This window comes from Bos javanicus, chromosome 5 (genome assembly GCF_032452875.1).
Source record: "Bos javanicus breed banteng chromosome 5, ARS-OSU_banteng_1.0, whole genome shotgun sequence".
Taxonomy (NCBI): Eukaryota; Metazoa; Chordata; class Mammalia; order Artiodactyla; family Bovidae; genus Bos; species Bos javanicus.
In genome coordinates, this window is record NC_083872.1 from 112,830,111 (window position 1) to 112,845,570 (window position 15,460).

At 59.3% G+C, this 15,460-nt stretch overlaps 2 protein-coding genes across 7 annotated transcripts in view; both read right to left on the reverse strand.

Annotated features, from left to right (window-relative positions):
• Positions 1–62: 62 nt before the first annotated feature.
• Positions 63–11,659, reverse strand: CHADL (chondroadherin like). Of its 3 annotated transcripts, none has more exons than XR_009736705.1 (6): positions 8,078–11,659; positions 6,402–6,570; positions 4,170–5,870; positions 3,471–3,637; positions 642–2,831; positions 63–298 (listed from the first exon to the last, which is right to left on the reverse strand). XR_009736705.1 is itself a non-coding variant. In XM_061418640.1 (6 exons), the coding sequence occupies exons 1-6, from the start codon at positions 8,083–8,085 to the stop codon at positions 266–268; spliced, it is 2,277 nt and encodes a 758-aa protein (XP_061274624.1). In that variant the 5' UTR covers positions 8,086–11,659; the 3' UTR covers positions 63–265. The 3 variants fall into 3 exon arrangements, 2 of the variants coding, with proteins under 2 accessions (XP_061274624.1, XP_061274623.1); XM_061418640.1 differs by having other exon boundaries at positions 2,633–2,831; XM_061418639.1 differs by having other exon boundaries at positions 63–2,831.
• A 90-nt stretch (positions 11,660–11,749) lies between these two features.
• The window catches only part of RANGAP1 (Ran GTPase activating protein 1), a 28,732-nt gene continuing 25,021 nt past the window's right edge, over positions 11,750–15,460 (reverse strand). For 3 of the 4 annotated variants that reach the window (XM_061418648.1, XM_061418647.1, XM_061418646.1), the window contains exons 14-16: positions 14,882–14,970; positions 14,536–14,657; positions 11,750–12,749 (exon numbers count right to left, since the gene is read on the reverse strand). In XM_061418648.1, the coding sequence (XP_061274632.1) occupies positions 12,680–12,749; positions 14,536–14,657; positions 14,882–14,970 (281 nt within the window). In that variant the 3' untranslated portion in view covers positions 11,750–12,679. Of the gene's footprint in view, positions 12,750–14,535; positions 14,658–14,881; positions 14,971–15,460 lie in introns of those variants that run through there. The other variant, XM_061418649.1, reaches the window with a different exon arrangement.

The window sequence follows — 15,460 nt, forward strand, 5'->3', positions numbered from 1 at the left end:
GGATTCCACATTTGTGACAGCCTCATGCCAGACACTAGTTTACAGGTGTTCACACTGCTTGCTTCATCTTTGATCCTGTGAGGATGTGCTGACTTTATTTTACAAGTAAGAGAAAGAAGGCTTGTTAAAGTTCAGTAACTTGGTGGCCTAAGTTGACATGAAATGGCAACAGTGGGATTAAACTCCAGCTCGTCGGCCAGGTCACAACCAGGACTCGGTGGCTTCAATCTGGTGAGCACCCCAGTGCAGAACATTCTGCCGGGGATCAGAGCCCGTGTCCTTCAAGGCTTTTGTATTCCTGGGAGGAAGCAGCTACTTTCAATAGAAGTAGAAACAAATCCTAGGGCTTCCCTGATGACTTAGTGGTAAATAAAACGCCTACCAGTGCAGGAGATGCTGGCTTGATCCCTGATATGGGGACATGCCACATGCTGCAGGACAACTACTAAGCCTGTGCTCCAGAACCCAGGAGCTACAACGACTGAGCCCATGTGCAGCTAAAGCTGAAGCCCAAGAGTCACCACGGTGAGAAGCCTGTGCACCGCAATAAGGGCAGCCCCCACTTGCTGCAATTCCAGAAAAGCCCGTGCAGCCAAGAAGACCCAGCCTAGCCGAAATAAACCCCTGGTGTGATCACTCACCTAGAGCCAGACATCCTGGAATGCGAAGTCAAGTGGGCTTTAGGAAGCATCACCATGAACAAAGCTAGTGGGGGTGATGGAATTCCACTTCAGCTATTTCAAATCCTAAAAGATGATGCCGTGAAGATGCTGCACTCACTCAATATGCCATCAAATTTGGAAAACAACAGTGGCCACAGGACTGGAAAAGGTCAGTTTTCATTCCAGTCCCAAAGGCAATGCCAAAGAATGCTCAAACTACTGCACAATTGCACTCATCTCACACGCTAGTAAACTAATGCTCAAAATTCTCCAAGCCAGGCTTCAGCAGTACATGAACCGTGAACTTCCAGATGTTCAAGCTGGTTTTAGAAAAGGCAGAGGAACCAGAGATCAAATTGCCAACATCCCCTGGATCACAGAAAAAGCAAGAGAATTCCAGAAAAACAGCTACTTTATTGACTATGCCAAAGCCTTTCTGTGTGGATCACAACAAACTGGAAAATTCTGAAAGAGACCGGAATATCAGACCACTTTATCTACCTTCTGAGAAATCTGTATGCAGGTCAAGAAGCAACAGTTAGAACTGGACATGGAACAACAGACTGGTTCCAAATACGAAAAGGAGTATGTCAAGGCTGTATATTGTCACCCTGCTTATTTAACTTACATGCAGAGTACATCATGAGAAACGCTGGGCTGGATGAAGCACAAGCTGGAATCAAGACTGCCGGGAGAAATATCAATAACCTCAGATATGCAGATGACACCACACTTATGACAGAAAGCAAAGAAGAACTAAAGAGCCTTTTGATGAAAGTGAAAGAGAAGAGTGAAAAAGTTGGCTTAAAGCTCAACATTTAGAAAACGAAGATCATGGCATCTGGTCCCATCACTTCATGGCAAATAAATGGGGAAAACAATGGAAACAGTGACAGACTATTTTGGAGGGCTCTAAAATCACTGCAGATGGTGACCGCATCCATGAAATTAAAAGACACTTGCTCCTTGGAAGAAAAGTTATGACCAACCACGACTGAAGCGACTTAGCAGCAGCAGACAGCATATTAAAAAGCAGAGACTTGACTTTGCCAACAAAGGTTCATCTAGCCAAAGCTTTGGTTTTTCCGGTAGTCACGTATGGACGTGAGAGTTGGACTATAAAGAAAGCTGAGTGCCAAAGGATTGATGCTTTTGAACTGTGGTGTTGGAGAAGACTCTTGAGAGTCCCTTGGATAGTAAGGAGATCCAACCAGTCCATCCTAAAAGAAATCAATCCTGAATATTCACTGGAAGGACTGATGCTGAAGCTGAAACTCCAATACTTTGGCCACCTGATGCGAAGAACTGACTCCTTTGAAAAGACCCTGATGCTGGGGAAGATTGAAGGCAGGAGGAGAAGGGGACGACAGAGGATGAGATGGTTGGATGGCATCACCGATTCAATGGACATGAGTTTGGGTAAACTCTGGGAGCTGGAGATGGACAGGGAGGCCTGGCGTGCTACAGTCCATGGAGTCGCAGGGCCGGACATGACTGAGAGACTGAACTGAATTATGGTCCCAGTTACTTAAAAAAAAGAAAACTATATGTTTTGTCAAATGTAGTCAAGGGGGTGATGGAGTCTCATCTGTGGTGCCAGCAGCACACCTGTACCCTTGCTCTTCCCACCCCAGCAACAAGCAAGGCCCCCGAGATTGGGTGGGAAAAGGCTGAATGGACAGCAAGCCAGCAGTGACCGTCATTGTGGGATTCTTCTGGACACACGGTCCCGGGAGGCTGCAGCTTAATCAGCCACTGCCCAGGGGACAAAACGGCGTGCAGTCATTTCCCCATAGGCCCCCTCTGAGCTTAGCGCAGAGCTGGAGAGGGTGGACATCACTCTCAGAAGCCACCAGAAGTAGATCTGGTCCCTGCCCAGATCTACAACCTCATGAAACTGGGACCAAGACAAGTCAGACCCCTACTACCATAAGGGCCTTGAAACCTGACCCAACCACCCCTCGGCCGACCTTGTTCGCTCTCTGCCGTCTTCCCTTCGTGGGGGTCCCCCAGGCGCCAGGCCTGGGGGCTGGTGTCCTCTTGGCCTTCCTGGCAGCCTGGCCTGGGCAGGCTTCAAAGACAGCAGCTGCGGCCTTCACCCTCTGGCCACGGGCACTGGGAGGGGTGGCACAGGTGGCCCCCACGCGCAGGTTCAGCCCAGCCAGCCACCTGAGAAGAAAAGGGGTAGTGGGGAAGCCCCTGTGCCGAGCTTTCCTGAGGACAGCGAGGAGGTCCTCAGGGATTTGGGGATGGTGGGGCCTAGTGGGTGAGAGTGGACACACCAGTTAAGTGATCCTGAGCAAATCAAACTTCAATCCCCTTCCTGTAAAAGGGGGCCGGTAATAAACAGTGGTGGAGGACTGGTGAGCCAAACCGATCGAGACGAGCTACTGAATTTAACGTCATTTTACAGTCACCATCATGGCCTTTATAGATGATGAAACAGCACAGAGAGGCCACGTTCCTCAAAAGGAGACAATCACAGAGGCGGGTTTGAGCCCCGGTCACTGGGCTCCAGGGCCCTTGCTGCTTTCTTGGGCAATGATGTACAGCACTCACACACACTGACTAGGTCCACTCGGCCAGGCAGATTTCACCCCCACTTTATGGATGAGGGAACAGAGGCTCAGGGAAACCCACCCCAAGCCCTGTGGGGTAGTTCCCCAGAGGGGGTAACTGGCCCTGGCAGGATCCTCCCCTGCTAAAGGTGCTCAGATGGCACCGACTTGGTGCCCCCAGAGAGACGGTGGGGGCTTGAGAGCAGCTGGCCGGGCCCCCAGCTGGGGGACATCAGGCGGAGGTGCTCACCTGTGAAGCGGGAGCAGCTGGCAGTCACAGTGGAAGGGGTTGCCGCTGAGGTCAACGAGCTCCAGCTCACCAAGACCGGGCAGGGCAGGCAGTGTCTGCAGCTGGTTCTTCTGCAGGTGTAGGCTCCGGAGCTGGGGCCCCAGGCCTGAGAAGGCCCCAGGAGAAATCTGCAGGAAGGCGCCAGGCCCTGGTGTGAGACCCTGCACGCCTGTCCCAGCCCCAGGCCTGGGGAGTGGCAAGGCCAAGGCGGAGGCAGGAAGGGCAGTGCTGGTGGGAGACTCAGGCTGGTCCAAGGCCAAAGCACTGCCCTCTGCAAGCCACCCAGACCCCCCAGTTCATGGTTCTTACTGCTAGGCCCTATCCCTCCATATAATATATATTATAAATATTTGATTATAAATATAAATATAATTATTTATATATATACCCCCCATATAATTATAACAAAAGCCCTGCCCACAACGTGTGTAACAGCAGGTAATCCCACAGACCCTGGGGAGCTCCTGCCTCCAGGCCTCAGCAGCGTCCTCCCTGCTTCGCTGTGGCACAGCATTCGGCCTGATCTGTGGCCTACACCTGAGCTCCTAGGGGCAGGCGCAGTGCCCGGCTCATCTCGGGGCCCCACGCCCAGCCTGGGGCCCAGCGAGGCAGGGCAGCGGTGTGGGCTGCCTCCCCTCGCCCCTCTTCCCCTGCGCCCACCTGCTCCAGGCCACTGCTGTTCAGGAAGAGGTGCTGCAGCAAACGGCCCACGGGCCGGAAAGCGCCATCTCGTAGGGCCCCGAGCGGGTTCCCCGAGAGCTGCAGCTCCAGGAGGGCCGGCAGCCCCTCCAGGGCCTCAGTGGGCACCTCGCCCAGCTGGTTCCTGTCCAGGTGCAACTTCTCCAGCTCCCGAGCGGGGCCCAGCGCCCCAGGGGACACTCGGGCGAGGCGGTTCCCACTCAGGTAGAGCCAGCGCAAGGCCCGCCCGCCTGCCAGGTCACCAGGTGCCAGGTGGTCCAGGGCGTTGTCCTGCAGGTGCAGGGAGAAGAGGCTGGGCAGGGCGAGCAGGGCGGCCCCTGGCATCCGCACAAAGCGGTTCCGCTCCAGGTACAGGTAGCCCAGGCGGGGGGCCCCCTCGAGAGCGGCAGCGCTGAGGCCGGAGAGCCGGTTGTCTGACAGGTAGAGGTAGATGAGGCTGTCCAGCCCCGCCAGGGCGCCCGCCTCCAACTCCGTGAGGCCGCAGTGCTGCAGGTGCAGCGACACGAGACGGCCCAGACCCGGGAAGGCCGCTTGGGGCACCACGGGGAAGCGGTTCCGCCTGAGGTCCAGGAGCTGGGTGTCGTTGGGGAAGCCGCGGGGCACGGCCTGCAGGCCCCGGCCCTCACAGCTGCTGTGCCGCGACTCCGGGACGCACACGCAGGTGCGCGGGCAGGGCCCGGCCGCCCCGGCCTCCTCCCCAGGGGCGCCGCCAGGGGCGCGGGGCCGCGCGGCCTTCAGCTCCTCGGCCTCCTCCTCCTCCTCCGCCCCGGGCCTGGGACAGCGCAGGTCCGAGGGCCGCAGGGCGTCCAGGGCCTCCCCGCGCAGGCGCCGCGGCCCCCAGCACGCGCCGTCCGAGCGCACGCGCGCCCGCGCCAGCCACTCCAGCAGTGGCCGGGCCCGGCAGCCGCACCACAGCGGATTTCCCTGCAGCCGCAGCCGGCGCAGCTGCCCCGGGCCCTGCAGCGGCGGCAGGGCGTCCAGCTGGTTCCCGCGGAGATCTAGGGTGTGCAAGCGAGGGCAGCGGGCGAAGGCCCGGGCATCCAGGGCCTGCAGGGCCCCGTGGTCCAGCCTCAGCTCCCGTAGGCCGGGGAGCGCCAGCCCATCCTCCTCGCCCGTGTAGGTGAAGGGGTTGTGGCCCAGCTCGAGGCGGGCCAGGCCGCGGGCCTGGGACAGGGCCGCCCCAGGCAGGGCCTGCAGCTCGTTGTGGTGCAGGCTGAGCCGGCGCAGGGCGGGCAGGCCGGCCAGGGCCTCGGGGGCCAGCACGCTGAGCGCGTTGTGCGACAGCTGCAGCCAGCGGGCGCGCACCAGCCCCTGGAAGGCCATGGCGGGCAGGTAGACCAGGGCGTTGTGGGCCAGGTTCAGCGTGGTCACCGCGCCCAGCGCCCCAAACGTCCCTGGCCGCAGCTCCTCCAGCAAGTTCCCCGCCAGCTCCAGCCGCTGCAGCGAGCCTAGCCCGTCCAGCGCCTCCTGGGGTAGCGCGCGCAGGCGGTTGGAGGCCAGGTTGAGGAGGAGCAGGCGGCCTAGGCCTCGGAAGGCACCCTCGGCCACCAGCTCCACCTGGCAGCGCCGCAGGTCCAGGTGCGTCAGGTGAGGCAGGTCCCGGAAGGCGACCGGGGGGATCTCCTTCAGCATGTTGCCCTGGAGGTCCAGACGCTGGGTCAGCTGAGCAGGGAGAGGGAGGGGACGCTGAGGGGCACCCGGACCACAGCCTGTGCCCCTTGCTGATGCTGGCACCTGTTCTTCCTTCACCTGGAACAGCCTCCTCCCCCTCATTCTCTTCATCCTGCTCCCTGACACCTGCTCCAGGGTATCCACAGCCACCCGGGTATCCCCCACTCTGGCACTTTCCACACTGAATTATCACTGACCCCTCTACATTCACTCTCCAGCTCTTGACTCCGCAGGGCAGAGACCATACCTTATCCCAGTAGGTCCCCAGTTCGCTGCCCTAGGGCCTGTAATTAACTCAGTATCTATTATAGGTCACATAACTTGTTCCAGTCACTTAGGATTTTAAATAGATCATCTCCCTGTTGTTGGCTGTTATCATTCCCATTTTACAGATGTGAAGACAGAGGCTCAGGGAGGAAAAGTGACTTGCCGGGGCCTCCCCCAGCCAGGTAGTGGCAGAACCTCCGGTGCCAGCCCAGGCTCCTCCCGCTGTCCTTCTCCACCCCACCTTGCCCTGCTGACCTCAGGAATGGCAGTTGGCACCTCGGTGAGGTTCTGGTGCCGGCAGGCGACATGCCTTCTGGGATTGTCACAGACGCAGGCCTGTGGACAGCGCTGGGCCACTGCGCACCGGTTTGGCCCTAGCGGCAGCAGCAGTGGAAGCAACAGCACCAGGGAGAGGCTCTGGGGCCTGGCAGAGAGAAGGGCCAACTGTTCACAGAACAAGAGACCCACACTGTCTGCTTCCCTGAGCCCTGCTTCTTGTCCCAGAGCCCATCGGACATCTTCCTCCTTTGGTGCTGGGGAAGCTTTCGTTACCCTGAGCCTCCAACCCCTCCACAGAGCTGGGATTCCGTTTTAACAGAGGAGATGGGATCAGAGGGACGACCTGGCGAGTCTCTGTGACTATCTGCCCGTTGCCTTGGTGAGGCCTTGCCCAGTCAGTTCAGAGGAGTGAACAGGCAGTGCAGAGGCTCCTGGGTCCAGGGGAGGCCTGTCTTCCCGGGGTGCGGCTGGCGATGGAGAGTCAGCCATTCCTCAGACTGATGTGGCATCAGCACCCTGGTGCCAGGGAGCACGACACCCACCTTGAGAAGACGGCCCAGCAGCTGGAGGGGCGGACCCAGGCCTGGCCCGAGTGAGGCTAGACTTTGGGGGACCAGGTGTCATGGGACCCGAGAGCCTCAAGGAGCCTTGGTGGCTGGCCAGCGCCACTCTGACAGGCAGGCTGGTGGGAGCTCTGCCTTCTCTGCTGTTTATTCCTCTGCTCTCCTCTCTCCATCTTAGCACCACCCAGCTGGCCTGGCCTGGGGGAAACTGAGGATATGGCCTTAGAGCTGTGCTTTGGGCCTGGTCTGTCCACTTACCCATCTATCCACCCACCATCCATCCATTGCCCAGCAAGACCCCTTCACCTCCCAACTGCTACCTGCCTCTCCACAGGGCCCACCGTGCCACGATGGCACTCCTTGCCGCACCCCCCCCCCCCCGCAGCCTTCCGCTCACTGCTAACACCCAGAGGGAACTTTCTGAAATACAGCTGGGCCCTGACACCCCAGCTGAAAACCCTCCAGCATCTCCTCACTGCCTTTGCTGGGAGGTCCTGAGTCCTGATTCCCTGACAGGTACCCACCCGCTCTGAGCCTTCAGTGTACCGTAAGTACGCAGAGCAGCTCCCTCCTGTCTGCCTGCCACGCAAACCTCACCAGCTCTTCCCGTGTCTGTCCTTAGCTCTGAGCAGCCCTTCCTGACCCCTGGGCTGGCTTCTACCCTGAGCTGCCCCCATTTCTGTTCACTGGCTTGTCACCATCTATTTTGCAGTCTCCTTGGAGTCCCAGGGTCCAGCCTGGCCTTGGGGCTGGTGGCATCCTCTAGTCTGTAGTGAGGTTGGGGCTCAGCGCAGGCTGGAGTGGGGTGGGGGCTGCGTGGTGACAGATCCCTGCAAGGTCAAGCGTCCAGGAGGGCTGCCAAGCTCTCAGCCGGGCTCCTGGAGGACTAGCCCAGGGGAGCTCACGGGAGCAACTGCACCCGCCATCTTCCTCAAAACCCTCTTTTGAGACCCTTGGAGAATCTCTGTCCGGGAAGATCCCAGAGCCCCTGTCCCCCCAGCCCTGAGAGGCCCAGAGAGGGACAGGGGCTTGCCTGCAGCCATGCAGCTTCTCAGACCCCCCCAGCAACCCTGAGGCCCCAAGACTCACCCCGCCATGCCGATCGCACGGCCAGTCTGGCCTGGAGGCGCAGCACAGGGAAAGGCTGGCAACAGTCCCCGGCCTGGACGCCGGGGGAGCCCCCCCTCCCGGCCCACAGACCTGGCAGCAGGGGCAGAGCTGAATGGGAGGCTTTGTGAGGTGAGGGAGAGACAGGCACCATGGGAGCAGCGGCTGGAGTTACAGGGCCTCCTGCTCTGAATCTGGGCCTGGGCCTGAGACCCAAGTCCCTGGACCAGCCCAGCAAGGAGGGGCCTCGAGGGCCAGGCAGCCCGTGGGTCCCAGACCTAGACTTCCTCCTGCTGTGGGTCAGTTCCCTGCTCTGTTAATATGCTCACACACAGTGACTGGTTTACGGGGCTGCTGTGGGGTTACGGTTGGCATCTGGCACACCATAGGGACTCAAGAACAGTTAACTCTGCCTTGTTTGTGCTAACATTTACCTATGTTCTTCAACACTTTACACAAGATATTCTGCACATTTTTTGTTTTTCCACTCAACATCATGGAACTAAGTTGATTAGTTAGTATTGGATGGTATTTCATTGTATAAATGTATCGACTTGCCTCCATTTTTTATTGCAGTGTTGCACAGAATACCTAAATACTATCTTCCTGGGGACATGCACACTTAAAAAAAAAAACAGTTTATCTAGACCGTAGCAATTATGTATCCTATGATTTTCCACATCCTATACTTTAGATCTGTGTTTCTGGTGGAAGTGCAGCTTTCATTCTTTTTTAAAAGCAAGAAACAGTGTCACACCACACACAGACTTCCCCATGTGCTTTATCTCACACAGCGAGTTCTATCCACAGTATCCCATGGGGTGTATTCTTTTATGTCTGGGCTTTTTTTTCGATCGGTATTGTTTGTGAGATTCGCCTGTGATGCATATTTTAAAAATTTGTTCATTTTCATTTTTACCCAGCATTCCCTTCTGGGACAGCGGCAGGAGCGTGGTCCGCCCCCGATGGAGGTAAGAAAGTGTAGCATCTCCTTGTCTCTCCTTTCTACCCGAAGGCAATGGCTTTCATGTAGTAGTATAGTTTTTAAATATATTAAACAGTGCCATATTATTTTGCAAACATGTTTCTTTCACTCAGCCATGTTTTTGAAGGTTTATTTAGTAGATCCATGTAGCTTCTGCATCTGGTTTGTTCACTTTGAGTGCTACACATATCTCACTGCATGTCTGTGTGCCATAGTTTAACTCTTCTACTGATGGATATTTGGTTCTTTATTTACTTTGGCTGTGCTGGGGTCTTAGTTGTGACATGTGAGATCTCTGCTGTGGCACGCAGAATCTGTAGTTGTGGCACCTGGGAATCAAGTTCCCTGACTGGGAATCGAACCTAGGCCTCCTGCATTGAGAGCTTGGAGGCTCAGCTGCTGCGCCACCAGGGAAGCCTCATTCGGCTATTGAATCTTCTGGTATTCCTCACCAAGCTGCTTGTCTCCTTCTGTGCGTGTACAAGTTTCTCTCAAGCAGACCCTTAGATGGGAACTTGGACTCACAGGCCGTGTATGTTTTCAGCTTTCTGTGTCTGCCAAATTACTCTCTGAAGCGGCTTTCGTTAGCTTGACGTCCCTCCAGCAATGTGTAAACGTGCCAGACTCGTCTTTTTTCTGGTGTCACCTCTCAATCGTATCTGCCAGCCTGGTCTATAACGGTATTACCTAGAGTTTTACTTCGCATTTCCTTCAAACTGGATGTATATTCTCAGCACGAATCCTTGCTGTGTTGCAGTGTCTTTTTCTACTCTCTCACCTTGTCTGTTAACTTCCACGGTATTTTTGGTCACTTGTTTTTCACTTTGTTTTTTAAATGTATTTGGCTGTGTCTGGTCTTAGTTGCGGCGCATGGGCTCCAGGGTGCGGCCTCAGCAGTGGCAGCCTGTGGACTTGGTTGCTCTGGGGCACGCGCTTTGTTCCCTGACCAAGGATCAAACCCACGTCCCCTGCATTGGCAGGCAGATTCTTACCCAGTGTACCACCAGGGAACTCCCTTTTATTTTGATGAAGGCAAATTTCCTTATGGTTTGTGCTTTTTGTGTGTCAAAAATGCTCTTGTGTTTAATTTTTCCCTTAAAAAAAGCTATGGCTGTCAGGCAGTAGAGGTGGACCACTCTGAAGACTGGTGCACGAAGGCAGCCTGTGCCTTCACCCCGTCCTGACCCCTGCCCTCCCCAGGCTAACTCCCGTCCTGAAAGCTGGGTTTGTCGCACACGTGTATCCCGGCTTTGGAACCCGGGGTGCTGGGCTGAGGCTGCCTTTGCTCAGGGCCACTGTTGATTCACCTGTGGGGGTCACGGTGTGCTTCGAGCCCACAGCACGCTCTCACTGTTGTGACGTGGCCTGTGCTCCTGGTCCACTTTTCAGATGTGCCTGTGAGCCATTTCTAGGTTCCTGCTGTCGCAACAGTGCTGCTCCGGGCGCCCCTGACCACACTGCGTGGGCCTTCCAGGATGGAATCGATGGTTTGCAAGCCACTGGCCCAAAGCTGAGCTCCGTTTACTGGGAACAGCCTGGGGCTGAGCAGGTCGTTTGCAGCTGGTGGGGGGGGTCACAGGCTGCCTCAGCGGAGGCATCCGTGATCTCGCAGACCCCAAGTCAGGGTGTTCAGGGACCTGGTGCCTGTGTAATCCTAGGATTGGCTGTCGTCCTCAAATGTGGGCATTCGAGTCTGGGGAGGAGATTCCAAAGTCTGCTCTCAGTAGGCAGGGGAGAAGCCCCCGGCCCCTTCCTGGACCTGGAGTTGCTCTGAAGGACGGGGCAGGGGTGGGCATCCTTTGTATCACCTGTGAGAGGTCCTGCTTGGACGTCACGACTCAGCTCTTGAACCTGTAACTCGAGATTCTTCTCTGACTTCACCGCCCACCACCCCCACACTGGGTCTCCTACACCAGACTGGAGCTCCCCAGAGGCTGGGTGCCGCCCAGGAGCTCAAAATGGCCAGACCCCCACTGGCCTCCTGCCTGACACCTGGGATGGGGCGAGGGGAGGGTGAGGCCTGGGCATCGCTCTGCCACCCAGCCAAAAAGGATGTTGCCTGAGTGGTCCATGCCCAGTAAAGACACACTGCCCCCTAAGCAACCTCGGAGGGAGCTCTTCACTGTGGGGCCCGCTCCAGGGCGGGAAGGAGAGGATTAGGCTGTTGTCACACCACCGCAGCAACAAGAGGACCCCAGGGGTGGTGCCCTCCACTCTGGGCCGCTTCCCATGCAGGCCCAGGGGCTCCTGCCTCGGCCGCCAGCAGGGCCTGTGGCCACATCTGGACTGTGTTCCACTCAGCTGGGTCCGTAAATGGAATAATGAAAGGTCTGGTGGAGCCCAGGTTAGGTAAGGCGGGACGTGGGGCTAGGCAGGTGAACCAGGGCCCAACTCCCCTGCCCAGAGCAGAGGCCTTCCACTGTCCCCGAACTCCAGGAGTGGCTGCCCCTCCTGGGCGCCACCCACCCAGCTGTGCGAAGGGGACAGGCAGGCCCACGACAGAGAGAGGGGGCTACCAGGCTGACCCCCGGTGATGATACAGACTGGCCTGGGAGCTCTTGGGCAAGGCGGACTGCCCCTTACAGACCTAGATGTGGCAGGGGTTGGGGGGCGCATCACCGTGGCCCCGTGAGGCAGGACCCCAGGAACCAAGGCCTGAGAACAGCCGCTTTAGGGGAAATGTTTCTCAGTGGTCACTGCTGCCACACTTTATTTGTGAAGCCCCGGGCACAGCCCAGACACACACAGAGCACATGGGGAAAGCACGGAGTGTCGCAGGGCCCCTCCAGCCCAGCCCAGCCCCCACCTTGCCCCGGCCCCAGCAGGCCCTGTCCCTGCCCACACCGCTGGAGAACAGCTGTGGGCCTGCCCAGACCTTCCACCTCTCTGCCAGGGCTCCCAGGCCACACCCAGACACCTTAGCGGCCCACACGGGGTGCAGAGCCAGAGCTGTCCAGGCAAATGCAGCTCCCAGACCCTTGCGTCTGCCCCCCGCTTCCCTTCCTGCCCACGCGGTGTGGGCGGACACCCACACCCAGTCTTGCCCTCTGCCACCCCCACCCCGTGGCCCCAACCAGAGTGGTCCTGGCCCCTCAGGCTGAGCGGCCGCACAGAGCGGGGTGGATGGTAGGGGCAGGGGTGGCCGGAGGAGCCAGCCCTGGCGACAGGAAGCAGAGCAGCCCTGAGCAAGCAGCCCCAGGCAGGATAGGACACACCCGGCCAGCAGTGCCCCAGGCCTGGTGCCGCCCGCAGCGGGGGCAAGGAAGGCAGGCGGGGGGATGGCCGCCGGGGCCTGGCGCCTGCGCAGAGAGCAGAGCGTCCTCAGACGGCGGCAGCTTTAATGGCACAGCAGCCTGCAGCCCTGGCGCCTGGGGGCCGTCAGCTCCGCTCCAGCGGGACCAGGGCAAGTCCGGCAAGGAGACATGAAAAACTCAAACCCCGACCAGAAGCACACGCCTGCACGTACGCCACACCAACACACACACTCGGGAGACGACACGCGAGACAAAGCCCGTCCCTGCCGCCGGCCAGAGTCCTTCAGCTGAGTCCCTTCCCAAGTCATGGTCCAGGCGAGGGATGGGCAGAGGCCAGCTTGGCATCTAGACCTTGTACAGCGTCTGCAGTAGATTGTGGCGGGCAAAGGAGCAGGATTCCAGGGCGCCGTTGGGCCTGTGGGGAGAGAAACGTCAGTGGGCGGGCCCCGCTGGACCCAGGAAGCTCTGGCTGTGCAGTGCCAGCTTCCCAGCTGTGATGCTACCCAGAATACACACCACACTCGGGTTTTCTAATTTTCACGACGACTCTGCAAGGGGGACGTCAGCTCCTGCCTTTGCAGGTTGGGGTTGGGGAGGCACCTGAGGCCACATGGCCCCGAGCTGGCACCGGGCTGGGAACCTGGCCTCCACTCCGCCAGACAGGCTCTCCCAGGCTTCTCCAGCGGGCACAGGGCCAGGGAGCCTTCCTGAGCCACTGGTCCCTGTGAGCGACTGGACCGTGGGAGTCCCAGCTGGGCCCCTGAGAGCCACAGGTAACCAGATCGTTAGATGGTTAGTTCCACTGCCGAGAAAGAAACTGGCGAGGTGCTCAGGGGGACAGGGAACCTGGCGAGCAGCCAGGACCGAAAGCCACGGACGCCTTGCCTGGTGCAGGCTGGGCCTGGACCCTAGAGCCCTGGGCTGGAGCTGAGGGAAGGGAGCACACGTGACCCTCACGGTCGCCTATCAGGCCCAAGCCCCCCCTCCTCTGATGTGGATACGTTGAGGCCTGCACTGGAGGGCCGGCAACAAGCCGGGAGGAGGCAGTCTGTCACTGACCAGCAGGCGAGGGTGTCTTCTAGGGGTTTGGGGGTCCATGCCTAGCCCAAGGGCCAGACAGGGACGACAGGAGAACAGAGGCAACAGTCCCAACCAAGGGCTGGAAGGACACGGGCAGCCGGGGATGGCAGCTGGGGACACTCTGGACAGCCTGTGGCAATGGCTCCTGCAGCGGGAACAGGTGCAGGGAAGCGCGCACCTCGGCTGGCGGGGGAGGCCGGGCTGCAGTCCTCATGAGACCATGCCCAGGGCTTGGACTTGCCCTGGGCTTTGGCAGAGGAGCAGCTGCAGCACAAGGGGATGCCTGGGCTGGGGCAGGGGGTGGAGGGGTGGTGTGTGGTGGCAGGGGCAGGCAGACACAGCGAGGGAGTCAGGCCAGACCAAGGAGGCACCTGAGATGCCAAGTGGCAGAGGCCAGCTGGGTCCTCGCGGCCAGTGGGTGGTCCTCACCCTCCTCTATGCAGGCCACCCCCACATACTCCCTCACAAGCTCTAAGCGCCCTGACTGATGCCCGGGGGCCCAGCGATGTCACGTGTCCCCCAAGGTGGGGGCCCCTCCTTTCTCCTTGGACCCTCCCATGTTCCCCCACGGTCCTGGCTTCACCAGAAGTATGGTGGTCAGAACCTCGGAGACAGCCTCACCCACCCCTCAGTTTGGCAGAAGGGGAGACTGAGGCCTGGGGAAGGCAGGGGCTCGGCTGGGGGCCACACGGGGCCTCAGTGAGGGCAGGGATGGGCCTCCCACCCCACCCTACCCCAGCTGGGCCTTGAGGTTAGGAGGCTCCTTGTTCCTTGACTGTGGCCAGCACCCTACCAGGCCCAGGACCCTCCAGGACAAGGCCCCCTTGGCCTAGGCTGCTGAGGGAACAGACACAAACTGCTCCTGGGATGCTGCCAGGCATGGAGCCCCGGTCGGCAGCAAGACGTGGGCAGACCCCCTCTGACCCGGTGTTCACTGCCTTGTCTGCAAGACAGGGCCACTACCGTGTCCCCCACTCTCAGGGAAGATACTGTGCCCGAGCCGTGTCCTCAGCTGGCCAGGCCTGGTGAGATTCAAACACAGATGCCGAGAGCTGGGGAAGCCTGCGTGGCCAGGCTGGGGACATGGACACTGGCCGCGTGGCCGGCGGGCGGACACTCACTTGGTCATGAACGCTAGCAGCAGGGGGGCAAGGGCCTTGGGGAAGTAGTCCTGCTGCACCACGTGGGTCAGCGCCATCAGGGGGCCGTACAGGTTGGCAACGGCCTTGATCTTGTCTTCACTCTGCGAGACAGACACACAGCAGAAGGCTGGGTGAGCACCAACGCAGCCCCTGCTGAGAGCGCCCCACGGCCGAGGTCAAGCTGAATCCCACATCCCATCACAAAGGCAAAGCCTGCTTAAGCAGACCCAGGCCTGGGGACGGTGGGCGAGCGGCCCCAGCAGGACTCGAGGTGCCGGATGTTGGGGTGTACCCCCCCGCCTGGGCCACGCTCCTTTTGGCGCACCTTGAGCAGCCCCATGTGGATGAGCAGCCGGGTGAGGAAGGCGTTGGAGTTGAAGGCGGACGAGCTGAAGGCCTTCTTCATCAAAGCATCTACAAGGCAGAAGCAGTCGAGAGGACTCAGGTCATGTGGCCCCTGGGCACACAGGCTGGCCCTGTCTCCTGTCTCGTCAGGAGGTAGACGTGGGGTGGATGTGGCCACGGCAGCCAGACGGCGGGACCAGCCAGCACCAGGGGAAGGGCTCAACCCCCCTCCCGCCCCTACAGGGACGCCTGGGCCTGGCCTGGCCTCAGGTGGAACGGGCGTGGGCAGAGGTGAGGTGAGGCAGGTCACCCTGGGGCGGTTTCAGCTGGTCTCTGGAGGTGGGGGGTTGGGGAATGGATGGGGGAACAGGAGGAGGTGTGGCCAAAGCCATGCAGGGACCCCACGAGCTCCTGCTCCTGTGTGAGGCTGTTCTGGTAAACAGAATTCAGGCAACCTGTCCCCACAAATGCCCCAGGAGGGGCGGGGCTGGGCCCTCAGGGAACAGACACAGAGACCCCGCCTGGCCCTTCCCGCCCCTCCCAGCCTCCCCTCCACCAG